Source organism: Neovison vison, chromosome 7 (genome assembly GCF_020171115.1).
Source record: "Neovison vison isolate M4711 chromosome 7, ASM_NN_V1, whole genome shotgun sequence".
In the NCBI taxonomy this organism is placed as follows: Eukaryota; Metazoa; Chordata; class Mammalia; order Carnivora; family Mustelidae; genus Neogale; species Neogale vison.
This window is the reverse complement of record NC_058097.1, coordinates 138508666-138522992: the sequence shown is the minus strand read 5'-3', so window position 1 is coordinate 138522992 and position 14327 is coordinate 138508666. Positions and strand designations below refer to the sequence as shown.

The following is a 14327-nucleotide window of genomic DNA, read 5'->3' as shown; positions in this document are numbered from 1 at the left end:
AGGATAGTTAATAAGATGGGTTTTTAAGCACAGAAATAAAGTGAACATCAACCTCAATGTATTAAAAGCAAGATTTCTTACCCACATTTAATGATATTACAGAGAAAAAAACTGCAATATACTAAGAAAATTCTGTTGAAGTGTATTTTATCATTAAAATAGCAATTTCCTACTGAAAACATTGAGAGGGACTCATCTATCATTAACTTTTATTTCTTACATTAATCCAACATGAAATCAGATTGGAGCAATTCAACAAGTCTTGTCAAATTAGCCCCATCTGATACTCCATGATCCTGCATCACGTGAGACAATGCTAATACAATATATCTTGGATTGGCCCTGAATTCTCACAGATAGGTCAAAAATGTCCTAAAGGTTCAGATGGGAGAAAATCAAGATATTACAATAGATAAGAGAATCCTGAATGAAAAGCAACTGTTGGGGGAAAAAATCTCTAATGAAGAAATGAAGAATCTTTAAAAAAAAAAAAAAAAACACCCTGAATTCTATAAAAACATGGAGAATGGAGTAGAAGAGATAGGAAATAATGTCTTAAACCAAAAAAGCAGTGAATATGAGGGTTTCAGCTTATCTAAGACCTAGTTCAAGGAAAGAACCTAAAAATGGACTTAGTAAGGTGTCACACCCATTCTCACTTCCCACCACGGTTTTATGTTGCTACCCAGACCAGTCTCCTCTCTACTTTTACAGTAAAGTATAAAATAAAAACCAGATGAATATCTTATGAAAATTTATGTTTTAATAAGAACATATTCAGCAATGAATAAACACTTGGTTCAAATGGATAGCTACTGTTAAAATTACATTTAATTTAATTCCTTCACCATATCTACCCCATGTAACAATGAAGAAAGAAAAATGATTCAAGATTACAAAAGATACTGGGCATCTGGGTGGATCAGTGGGTTAAAGCCTTTGCCTTTGGCTCAGGTCATGATCTCAGGGTCCTAGGATTGAGTCCTACATTGGGCTCTCTGCTCGGCAGGGAGCTGCTTCCTCCTCTCTCTCTCTCTGCCTGCCTCTCTGCCTGTCTCTCTGCCTACTTATAATCTGTCTGTCAAATAAATAAATAAAAATCTTTTTAAAAAATTACAAAAGACACTAATCTCTGAAGAAAAAATCTAGGTTATACTTTAAAATTTTTGTTTTACTTATATTTTACATGTAATACAAATAGTAAGTTTAGCCAATTAAAAATATAATGCATGTCATAATTTATTTGGCTAGTTTACTATAAGATTCAAAAATATATATATTGATGCTAAGTAGTTTTAAAAGATTAAAAACAACATAAATTGTTTTTCTAAGTCGATCAGTTCACAAATTACATAATACATAGATTTTAGCACAACCCAAATATATACTTGCCTTGCTAATTAGAACTTGTTGATTCCTTTAAAAAGTTGACCATTACCATCAATCCATTATTAAAGAAGGAAAGAAGAGATGGAGGAAGCAAGAGGGAAGGGAAAAAGAGGGAGAAAAAGAAGGAAGAAATATGGAAGGAAATAAACATTAAATTATTTCTCATAATTTATAATTTTCAATCATGTCACTGCAATTTTTAAAACATCCTTCAAGGGTAGGAACGTTTTAAGAAACTCAGCCTGTTGGGGCTAGAAACCTTAAGATCAACCTGCTTCCTGTTGGTAGGAGTGCAAACAGGTACAGTCACTATGGAAAACATTATGGAGGTTCCTCAAAATTTAAAAACAGAAATACTATATGATCCAGGAATTCCACTACTGGGTGTGTACTCAAGGGAAACAAAAAAACTAATTCAAGAAGATATATGCACTCCTATGCTTATTGCAGCATTATTTATAATACCCAAGATAGGGAAGCAACCCAAGTATTCATCAGTACATGAATGGATGGAGAAGATATAGTATACAGACACACACACACACATACACACACACACATGCACAAACTAGAATACTATGCAGCCATAAAAAGAATGAAATCTTGCCATCTGTGACAACATGAATGGATTTAGAGAGTACTATGCTCAGTGAATAAGTCAGAGAAAAAGACAAATACCATATGATTTCACTAATAAGTGGAATCTTAAAAACAAAACAATTGAATAAACAAACAAAAAACAGAAAGAGACCCATAAATACAGAGAACAAACTGATGGTTGCCAGACAGGTGGGGGGGGTAGGGACAATGGACAAAATAGGAAATAGTGAGTAGGAGGTACAGGCTTCCAGCTATGGAATGAGGAAGTCACGAGGAAAAAAGGTACAGCACAGGGAATATAGTCAACGGTATTATAATAGCTTTGTACGGTGACTGATAGTAGCCACACTTATGAACATAGCATGATGTATAGACTTGTCCAGTCACTATGTTGTGAACCTGAAACTAATGTAACATCGTGTTATCAATTTTACTTCAATAATATTTTTTAAGGACTTCATTTAAAAAAGACACCTGCTTAGTTAAGTGATACCTAGAATATCAATTGTTCATCCTCCACCTCCTTCCCAGGTAACTTTTTTTCCAATTCTCTCCCCGCCTCTCTCCTTTCTCTCTCCTCCTCATCTTCTCTCCCTGCTACATACACACATACACAATGTGTTTAAAATCAATTATTAATCTAAAATAAGGCAGTCCAGAAGGGACAACATCCAGAGAACAATAAGTGGTAGAGAGAATAAAAACACATGGTAAGTTAGTCTAAGAGCCATGCCATTTATTGGCTATATCGCCAAAACCATTCTTGATCCAGATAAACCACCTGTGTCAGGTCTAGACAGGTATGGCTCCAAAATCTGACAGACAGTTTATTTATCTCAGTGATATTACAGGAGAGAGCAGGAGAAGGAAACAATCCCAGTCTCAAATCCAATGTACAAAGGAACGTTTCTGTGTTTCTGAGGTTTTATATATATCACTGTCCATCTCTACAGAAACCTGTTGGATAAAGCATCTCACTAATAATAAGTTTCCTCAATGCACCTTCCAAATCCACAGGTAGAAAGAGTAAACATCATGCAGAGTGAGGTTGCCCTTAAACATTTACCCTGAACTTTAGTTTCAGTTTGTAGCAAATTCATATAACTGTGAAAAAATTTTTGTTCAAAACTCTTGAGAAAAGTCTTTATAGTTGGTCTGATTTTCCACACCATGTCGGTGGGGGGGGGAACAGAAACAAGAAAAAAAAACAAAACTGATTTCATTAGGATCCCAAAGTTAACCTGGGATAGATCTAGGTTAAAGTGAATTCCATGGTCCAACCTGTAACAAACTATACTTTAGAAAGCCACTGGATCTTGATCAATTCTGGGGAGAGAGGAGGGAATCAGGGGTTTACCTGACTTGGGAAACTCGCCAATGCATGAATTTGGAAAAGCACGGCAGCTTACCAATTGTGCTTTATCACAAAAGTGAATATTTACCCTAGAGCAAACCCAAATATGAAATTTATTTCTAATCAAATGATTAGCAAGTCTGCAACTGTGTTCAGTACAATTTTGTTATCTTTTACAACTATGTGATTCACCTGATAAATATTAAGTCCAGGATGCCTGAGCATCTCAGTCAGTTAGGTGTCTGCCTTCAGCTCAGGTCATGATTCTAGGGTTCTGGGATCAGGCCCCACGTCGTTGGGCTCCTTGCTCAGCAGGGAGTCTGCTTCTCCCTCTCCCTCTGCCCCACCGCCCTCGCTCATGCTCTCTTCTCACTATCTCAAATAAATAAATAAAACCTTTAAATAAGTAAATATTAAGTCCATGAAGAAGAGCTCCACTGTACAAGTTTCATTTTTAAAGTCTGTTCAAAAGTATCCGTTGACAAGCTAAAAAAAAACAAGCAAAACAAAAGCTCAAATCTATGGTATCAAATCTATGCTGATTATAAACAGTAATTTAGACAACCTGAGTTATGAAATCACAATGTCTATAATTAAATACTATAGTCTTACTTCATTATACTTTAGCAAAATATTACTGAATGAGTACCACAGAAAAAAGACAGTATCACAATAAATATTTCCCAAAACCCAAACAAAATTTTACTCTCAAATGGAATACAGTTTAAATAGCAAACACCAGAACCAAGAAAAGGGAGAAACATATATTATATATGAAGCCTCATAGCCCACCTTTCTTCTTGACTGGCATTCTTGGGTCTTTGCACTGCCACAGGATCCAAGATCTCTTTTCAGGTCTCAACTTGATTCAGCTGGACTGAGGCCAAGAGCCAGGTAACTGTTGCAAACCACTTCACTGCTCAATTTTGAAATCCAGGCTGTCTTCTCCTCCAGATAGAGAAAAAAATTGTGTGTTTTTTCCCACAATTAAACTTTTGACACTGCCCACAGAGTTCAGAGAAAAATAACCTTGAGTTTTTCAATTTTTATAAAATATTTATTCTGTTAAAAAAAACTGAGAAAATTATTGTAAGTATAGAAAATGTTATTAAAACGCCTCTTCAGACATCAACATTTTTGGAATTCAGTGACTAACTCAATTAAGGCACAAACCAAATTTACACAGCTCTCATTACTCCGTACATGATCAAATTCAAAGATGAACTGGTTGATGATAAAGATCCTCAATTCTTTAAAGAAAAATGTAACCCCCTCCCCAACAACAACAACAAAAATACTTTTAAAAACCTTTTTGCCTCTGGTCTCTAGAAAGGTGGGTGAGTTTGAACAGTTTTCTGGGGCAGAACACAGACTGACTGAAAGGCCCCTTTTTATTTACTGGACCAGAAGTTCCAGATCTCACCCCCTCAGTAAGACAGGATCCAGCTTGTTGTCACTTTCATTTTTTTCTTCTGTGCTCTCCAAGCCCCTCGGGCTTAATCCTTTATGCCCCTCTGATTCTGATCCTCCCGTGTATTAACGAGAGGATTGAAAAGAAGGAAAGCAATCCCTTGGCATGGAGACATTAAAGTGACAGTGCTACTCAATGGGCACTTGATGCAGGATGAGTTGGCGAAGCAGATTTCTTCACACTGGAATCATTCACATCATGCCATCTCTTCGCATCCGAGCAGCTCCCTAGCCGGCGAGGAAAAACACCGAGACTGTTCAAGAGAAGTCAAACCTTCCCCCAAAGGTGTTTTCTGAGACGATGTAGTAGTATTAGGCATGTGAGCACAAGCTGTGCAAACGGTTCGCGATTTCCTAAATGAGAGTTCTGCTGCTTGGCTTCCACATCCACCCTTTCTCTCAATCTCTCTCCAAGCTACCCACCTTCCTTTTGCAGAAAAGACAAGAAATCTCTCTGCTACCGCTGGCCACCCCTGCCCACACCCCGTTCTTATATAGAAGTGCACAGAAATGTCCTGCACCCTCCACGCGATGAAGTGTTTCCTCAGGCAGGAGAAACAGCAGCACTAGAAATTATATAACTCTCGAATTTGGCTTCTCTAAGACATGGAGACTGGAGGGTCGGGGGTTGCTGGTCTGGGAGATACAGCTGGGCACTGAACGCGCACAAAAGGGCGCCAGGCCTCCTCGCAGCGCCCCCACCTCGAAATATCGGCTGGCAGAGGGCTCTTCTTGGGAAGTGGGGGGAATTTTCTCTCTGGTCCCTTTCCAAGCGGGGTGAAAGGATGGAATACCAGGGAACTAGAGACTGGGAGAGGAGTCAGACCGCTGCGGGGGGAGGAGGTAGTCGGGGCTGCTCGGGCGGCCGGTTGGGGGCTCAAGGGAGGCGGCCCAGGAAGCCGAAGCCTTAACACACGAACCAGGCCAAAGGGGAGAACTTCAAGGAGTGAAAGGGCCGGCAGGTCGGCCCCAGCTAGAGGTGCCCAGAAGAGAGGAAAGCGCGCAGCAACATCCCTGGGCTCGGACAGCCCCACGGACGCCCTCAGCATGAGTGAAGAGGGAGCTAGGTTAACAAATAGCAGGGTAAGGGAATGTAGGGCTGGCAAGAAGGCGGGCCCACGGCCCTCTGGACCTCCTCGAAGCCAATGACCGGCCCTCATTTCTGGACGCCACGCCCAATCACAGCCGGGATGGAGGGCGCGGCTTTTGACTGGCCCGGGGAGGGCCGAGGCTGCAGGCTAGAGGCGTGAGCCGGCACCACTTCCCGCTCCGGGCGCTCTGGGTCCCCGCCCACCGCTAGTCATGTGAACCACCAAAATGGCGGCGCTCGGGCGTGAGGCTGGGACTGACCTGAAGGATGCAGGTGTGGTGCCGGCGAGACCCGGGGAAGCGCCCAAGGTAGGCGGAAACCCGGGGCCGTATGAGTCGTGATTTCTGCAGCCTCTATTGACGGGCTCTTCTGAAATGATGGAATTTTAAAACCTAAAGAGAACAGTCTCCAAGCCCATGCGGGACGCAGTGAAGCCCCCAGTTGTTATGGAAGGAGGCGGAGAGAAAATAGGAGACTTAAAGTCTAGTCCCGATTGCTTGCAGTTTCTTTTCTCTTGTCTCCAGGCCTTTCGCTGGCTTTCAACTTGAATTACTTCCGTGTAGTTTCTTCCACACCTTACCCCACCTCTACCAAACTCTCTTTTAGATATTCCTTTAAACGTCACTACTCTGGGAAACCTTCCCACACTTCTTCTGGCTAGGTTAAGGCTTTTCTCATGTTTTTTTGTCTGGTTTGGTTTCATTTTTATGGCACACTAATTCTGCCTTTAAATTACCTACCTTTTTGTCCTGACCTCCGTCGGGTTATGGATTCCAGAGGACACAACTGCTTTTTAATTATCCTAAGGTCTTTCAGATACCAGGTGCTATGTAAATGATGGATATTAAATAAAATTCTGAAAAGCCAGGTAAAATAATACACATAAAAGCAGTACAGAACTACTTTGCAGACTATAAACTTGAATACATAACACTCGCACTGGGATAATCGTGGTGACCAGTTGAGTGGCCTTGGACAAGTCAATTTTTAGATAAAATGCTTGTTATAGTTGATGGAGGAAGGTGGGTGGGAGATGGGCTAAATAAGTAATGCGTATTAAGGAGGGCACTAATTATGATGAGCATAGGATGTTAAATGTAACTGATGGATCACTAAATTCTTCTGAAATCAATATTAGACTCTGTGTTAACTAACTGGAATTTAAATAAAAATTTTGAAAAAAAATTAAAATTTAAAAAAGTCAGTTATCACAAAGTCTTTACATTTCAGTACTTGTTAAAAAGTCTATCAAGGGGGCGCCTGGGTGGCTCAGTGGGTTGGGCTGCTGCCTTCAGCTCAGGTCATGATCTCGGGGTCGTGGGATCGAGTCCCGCATCAGGCTCTCTGCTCAGCAGGGAGCCTGCTTCCCTCTCTCTCTCTCTCTAACTGCCTCTCTCTCCGTCTACTTGTGATCTCTCTCTCTCTCTCTGTCAAATAAATAAATAAATAAAATCTTAAAAAAAAAAAAAAGTCTATCAAGGGGCACGTGGGTGGCTCAAGGGTTAAAGCCTCTGGCTTCAGCTCAGGTCATGATCCCAGGGTTATGGGATCGAGCCCTGCATCGGGCTCTCTGCTCAGCAGGGAGCCTGCTTCCCCTCATTCTCTCTCTGCCTGCTTCTCTGCCTACTTGTGATCTCTGTCTGTGAAATAAATAAATAAAATATTTTTTTTAAAAAAAGGCTATCAAAAAATTACTAATTACTAATCTCTTTCTCTGCTTTAGTAACAGTGCCTTCTAGATGGAAGATTAATGTTTGCACTCAGTAAGCATTTGTCCTGTTTCAGTGTTTTAGAATCATAATACTGGGTGTCTGGGTTCCGTCTGTATTGATAGTGTAGACAGGTATAAGGTTGGTACAAGGCATTGCCTTAGAGTTTTCTTTGTGGGGAATAAGGGAATTAAAGGAATTGGATGACAGCAAAATAAACATTTATTTTAAATAAACATATGATAAATTACCATGGTACTGGTATCTGCCTTCATAGTATATTAGATGGATTAGATACAGAGTCTCCCTTAGATACTACTATATCTTCCGTTTTCCATTTAGATGTCCAGAAGAGCCAGAAGATTAAATCTAATCCATAAGAAAGTATAATTTATCATTTTTTACCTGTCCCCTCAGATATTTTAAAGAAAAAAATAGTACTGGCCGGAGTCCATTTCTACAATGATGCAGGGAAAGAAGCTTGTCCATTATTACTCATTTTGTAATAATGTATGAAAGTTAAAGAAGCCCAACACCTTCAGAATGTTTATGCCGTGGATAACTTAACCTTTCATTAGTTAGGGTTAAGATTGGTACATATCACTTATTCAACAAATGAGTATTACGGTGTTTAACAATTACAGCGTGTGTCCACTAATTACCAGTGTCAGAATCACTTGGTTTATTAAAATGCAGATTTCTAGACTTCATCCTACTCCTGTTGAATCCAGATATCAGGAGGGAGCTCACAAAACTGCAATTCAAATAAACCCTGCGTGTGATTCTGGTGCAAACTAAAGGTTGAGAATCACTGATTTATTATCTTCTGAGTTCATTATGCTTATTCCACTCTAATTCTTTTGCCCGGGACTCTTGAAATTTGAGATCTAGTCTATGCCCTTATTATAAATGTTAAAGTGGAGGTCAGTATAAACCGTGAAGGGCCATAATTTTTTTAATCTATTTGTTGGCTAATCTGGACTCCCATAATGCTAGCATGGCAAAAGTTTTAACAAATGTTATTGTTAAGAGTTTTCACAGAGACGCAAGAGTCTTACCCAGAGCAAAAGATTCAGAAAGGATCCTTTCTTAAGATCCAATTTTGTTTTGTTTTCTTTATCACTGTTTTTTACTTTCTTTTAAGGTGCTGCTGTATAAATTGTTGTGGTCCCTTGACATTGGCAACTGTCTATTCAGACATCACAGTTGGGACACAGGAACCTTCCCACACTGGAGCCCAGTGCCATGGGTCCAGGTTCCCTGGTTTACTACATATAGTTTCCAGCAAAGGCTGTGCTTCTGCCGCAGGTGCTCCTAGGGAGCTGGATATATAATTTACATAATCCAGGGTATCCATAAGCATTACCTCTTCCTAGCCTGGAAGAGTATCCCTCTCTCTAATATTCTATCCCACTAAGTGAGGCAATCCCTGCTCTCCTCCTTCTCCAGGAAACTCAACATACTCTCCAAAATGATCTCAGGCTTTCATGAGACAGTTGTTAACAAGTGCTATTGTTTCCTTCTAGCTCTGAAAAAGCTAGAGCAAGAATACAAAGTTTGTCTACCTTTGGGGAAAACTGTAAGAACAAACAAAAATTCTGTATCTCAGTAAGTTATCCTTCTACACTAGGTCCTAAGGCAAGTCAATCTTTCTGAACCTTATTTTTCTCATCTATAAAAGTGTAAAAATAGAGATGATCAGTATTCTACAAATTTCACAAAAAGTCATTATCTAGCAGATAATAAGAGCTACTAAATATTGATTGAATCATTGACAAAGTATGTGAAAGCAGATGACAGTTTTACTAGGCTCTAAATCGTTTTTAATCTGAACCTAAAATTTATAAGATTTATTATTAATATCATTAGCTATTATGGTTCTGAAATTTTGTGTTTTCCAGGACATCAGAATGGCAACATACACACCTGGTCAGCCCAGTCTTTCTCTGGAAGATCCAAAACTCAGAAAACCAATGATCATCGAAATCCTAGAAAAAAAAATTGAATATCTTAGAAAAGAAAAGTAAGAGACATACCCAGACTGAAAGTCTCTAACTTTATTTGCACATCTTCTATATTGCCATTGTTTCTGAGTATCTAAGATCCTATTAACTTTATTGAGTTGGTTATAGAGAATTTATGAAAAAACTTGAGGGAAAAAATACACAGATGAAAATAGTAGTTTGTTGGAATATTGGGACCGTGGATAATTTCTTTTGCTTCTTAAAAAGAAAATGTCCAAAACTATTGTTGAAATGTTATTTATACAGTAAACATTTTTAAATTAAAAGCAATTAGGAGAATACCATTTTGGGAGCTACATATATTTAATTGGTATTTAATTGTAATTACATTCAGTTTAAAATTGATTAACTCAGCACAGTGCTGAATTCAAAAAGAAATATAGATTCCATGATGTACGTATAGTTTCATATTACCATTTCAACTTAGATTAACAGAGCTCAAGAATAAAATAAAAGGACATTAATCTTAGACCTCAGACATTTTGAATTTAGGTTTGAGTCAGAATCAGTAAAACTAGATGTGTCAAATCTCTTTGCATATCCTAGACAAATTGTTTTAAATATATTTGCCCTAATTAAGAAATAGTTATTTGTTAAAGGGCCTAACCAAATGTAAACAACTTTGACTTAAGCAAATTAATTTTTTTAGTAGCAAAAGCAGTATTCTTAGGTATCTCATAAATTTGGCTATATTGGAACATATTCATTTTTATTTGTGGCCAAAATTTTATCTCTTAAAAGAGTTCCATTTTAGGACTACTCTAAGTGATTTCAGAAAGAGGCTTCTATCCTCTCATTAGAATGCAAATTCCATGAGAGGGGGGATGTTTTTTCTTTATTCACTGCCCCATCCTCAACACATAGAAGATGTCTTTTGCATAGTAAGCGTTGAAGAAATACTTGATGTTGAGTAAATACATAAAAATAAATCACTACCCAGGAAAGGATATCTCCATTAAGAGAATATTATGTTGAATGTAATTTTTCTCTTTGTTTTTCCTATAGGACTTTAAATATATATGGCACAGCATTCCTTGGAACAGCAGCTAGTTTCTCTGGAATAATGGCCAACTTCATTTTCAGACATTGCTTCAAGGTTAAACATGATGCTTTGAAGACATATGCATCACTGACTACACTTCCATTTTTGTCTACTGTAGTCACTTATAAGCTCCTTGTAACAGATGCTTTGTATTTGGGTAAATTTAAATTCATTAATATATAATGTGTTTATGTTTAAGTAAAATTAGACATTAATATATACTGTTGATAATGATCACTAATGCTCGTATATTGCTTTGCCACTTAAAAAGTACCTTCACAAACATATCCTAATTCATCCCCACCACAGTCCTCATGATTAGGCAGGGCACGTCGTGTCATGTCCTCTTTACAGATACACAACCAAAGGTAAGACATATTCATGTATGCTAAGAGACAACATACTGGAGAAAAAGCAAGTTTTGGCATACTGCACACATGATTTCAGATTCTGCTTCCCCCCACTTAAGTTTTGTGACAATGCACAAGTCATTGAATATCTGAGACTCCATTCTATAAATCAGGACTACCAATACCTACCTCTCAGGACTGCTGTGATGATTAAAATACTGTATTTTAAATGCCTAATGAGGTAGCTAGCCTATTGTGGGCTTCTAATGTTATTTCCTGCCGCCTCCTCTTACCTTAACTTTTATAACTAGTCATTGATGGAACCTCTGAATCCTATTTATCAGGTCCCTGCTCAAGTATCTCTTTCCCAGGAAAATCTCTGATTCCCTCAGGGTAGGTTAGGTTTCTAGATAAATCTTCTGTTCATTTTACGTTCAAAGCATTGTGCACAATTAAAAATTATGTATTTAAATATTTGTCCTAGTCCTTCTTTCCTTGTGGACTCACTTAAAGGGTCTCTTTTTTGCAACATATCACTAATACATGCCTGACACATAGCAATAAAAATGTATTAACCTAGAATCCAGATGTCTGGGTCTACTTGTTTAATATTTTCCTTATGAAATTGCTTTCTGCAACAATTATATATATAAGAGATAACTTAAGTATAATAAAAGCATTTTTTTAAACATGGTGTATTTAGTCTATCATGTGCCTTAGACTGAATTTCTAATATTCTTTCTGTTGTTTCACTGTGATTGAGGACAGTACAGATAACTACTCTGTGAGGATACAAGACTGTCTTAATAACTCTTATCCTGAATTTTAAAAAGAAACCAAATTTACTTTTGTTTTCCAGGCAATATAAGCCAGGAAAATTGTGTTCTGAGAAGTTCACTGATTAGCATAGTATGTGGTGTTTTATATCCCTGTGGTTTGGCTTTCTCTAAAAATGGACGCCTTGCAGTCAAGTAAGTCTATTTGTTCCTTTTCTACCTTCCTTTCTCCATTTTTTTTTTAAAGATTTTATTTATTTATTTATTTGACAGAAAGAGACACAGCGAGAGAGAGAACACAAGCAGGGAGAGTGGAAGAGGGAGAAGCAGGCTCCCGCCAAGCAGGGAGCCTGATGTGGGGCTTGATCCTAGCATCCTGGGGTTATGACCTGAGCAGAAGGCAGATGCATAACGACTGAGCCACCCGGACACCCCCATTTTTTTTTTTTTTTTTTTAGTGTACATAAACTTTTCTTATTCTTTAGCTGCCAATGACACACTTTAATTATAATGTAGTTTGGTACTTCAAATAGCTGGCTTTAAACCTTTTTGCTATGTATATGAAAGACCATAGAATAGAAATTATCCATTTGGGGGAAATCAATGAACTTTTCATAGAAAATACATCCAAAAGAAGCTCTTGATTATCTTTCCTTTTTAGGTATCATACTGTTCCATTGCCACCAAAAGGAAGGGTTTTACTTTACTGGCTGCTGCTTTGTCAGACAGAAATAAAAGCAATGATGATTCCTCTAGTCTTAGAGACGGCCTTTGGAATATTTAATGGTCTACAGCATTATGCAAGATTTGAAAGTAGACGAGAAAACTGTCATGAAGATTAATCAAAGAGTGAATGGATACTAAATCAGCACAATGGGGTTTTTTTATGATGAGGACTCAGGCATTGCTGAAGCAGTTACAAGTAACTGGACAATTTGTTTCTGTTCCTTTGCCTGGTATACAGCGTACTCAATAAATATTCAGTAATTCAATATTTAAATGTAAGTTTCATCTTTCTTTATTATGTGTGGAAATGGGTTTGAGACATCAAGGTCTACCCTACAAATTTATATATTCATGAGACATAAATGTACCTTATATCTCAAGTACCGTGTAACATGTATTAAGGAATGGTCCTTAACCCAGAAGGAACTCATAATTAGAAGAGAAATTTAAAATGTGAACACATAGCAAGAGAAGGTTTGAGAAGTACACAAATAATTCTGTGGGCACATAGAGGATATGGCTTTTAACTACTTGGTTAGTGGTAAAAACTAAAGGAAGAAAGTGACATTTGACCTATATTTTGAAGGAGTAGTTGACAGTTCATAAGAAAGTAACACAGAAATTAGCATACAGCCCATTCCTCTCTCCTGCATTCTTATTCTGTATACTTTCTAGCCTCTTATCATTAACAAATGTGCTGTTAAAGGAACTTTATTGGGTGCCTATTATGCTGTGCATTATTATAGATACCAGGGGTCCAAAGATTCAGTCCCTACCCTCAAGAAGCTCAAAATTTAATGAAAGAGATTACAACACTTTAAGTCTTTGAGAACATTCCTTTATCTTAGTTCAGGAAATGAGCACTGTCTGATGAATAAGGCACAGAATGGAGCACCGCAGTTCATTCTCCTTGTCTTAACCATGTATAACTTGAGATAAGATTCAGTCATCTGAGGCTCCAAACAACACAAAGCAAAATGGAAGTCTTAACCAAGGTGCTTTATGACATCATAGATAACAAAGTGGGATATACCTTAGTGCTTATGAAAAAAATAAAACTAGCTAGTTAGGTGTCCAACTTTGTGTTCTCAGAATAATTCACAAAACTGAGGAAAGGGCAAATGACTAAAGGGGAACTAAGTCAAACCGATAACTGGATCAATGGTATCCATATTTCAACTCTTTAAAAAAATTCTAATACAAAGATGATACATGAATACCATCTCAATGTAACATACTCGATTGACCCAGAAATATATAGAGCAAGATTTGAAAGTCCCCCTTCACTCCCACATCCTCTTCTCCAGAGGGCACCACTATCAAGTTAGCATGCCTCTTTCCTTGCAGTACTTTTTTGTATACTGCAAATTAATTTTCACTTCAGTGTCTTGGAGGTATTTCCAACTCATTATGTATAGGTCTAACATGGTTTTTTTAGTGCCTGAGAAACATTCTTGGTGATTCCAGTATTCACATAGGTGATCTTTCTAATACCCTGGTCTATCTACCCAACCACTTAACTCCCATGGTCATACTCTAGAACTGCGCCATCCGATATAATAGTCACTAGACCACTTGTGGCAACTGAACATTTGAAATGTGACTAGTTTAAGTTAAGATGCGTTGTAAGTGTAAAATACACAAGTTTTGAAGAACTATGTAAAAAAGTTAAATATTAAAATATTTCATACATGATTTATATATTTTTATTGGACTATGTTGCTGTAGCTTTAGTCATTATCATTAAGATCAAATTCTCTACATTCTCAATTTTAAAATCTCATTTTCTGATCACTA

General features: G+C 37.8%; 2 protein-coding genes across 8 annotated transcripts in view; one reads left to right on the top strand and one right to left on the bottom strand.

The window, feature by feature from the left end:
- The window catches only part of DLG2 (discs large MAGUK scaffold protein 2), a 2052576-nt gene extending 2048209 nt beyond the window's left edge, over positions 1 to 4367 (bottom strand). The window contains exon 1 of one of the 7 annotated variants that reach the window (XM_044258404.1): positions 4136 to 4367. In XM_044258404.1, coding sequence (XP_044114339.1) covers positions 4136 to 4154 — 19 coding nt within the window. In that variant the 5' untranslated portion in view covers positions 4155 to 4367. The remainder of the gene's footprint in view (positions 1 to 4135) is intronic. The other 6 variants (XM_044258405.1, XM_044258399.1, XM_044258400.1 and 3 more) reach the window with 6 other exon arrangements.
- Positions 4368 to 6042: 1675 nt separating this feature from the next.
- TMEM126B (transmembrane protein 126B) lies at positions 6043 to 12804 on the top strand. Its single transcript, XM_044258424.1, has 5 exons — positions 6043 to 6211; positions 9514 to 9635; positions 10642 to 10835; positions 11888 to 11999; positions 12466 to 12804. The coding sequence occupies exons 1-5, from the start codon at positions 6131 to 6133 to the stop codon at positions 12644 to 12646; spliced, it is 690 nt and encodes a 229-aa protein (XP_044114359.1). The 5' UTR covers positions 6043 to 6130; the 3' UTR covers positions 12647 to 12804.
- The last annotated feature ends 1523 nt before the right edge of the window (positions 12805 to 14327 follow it).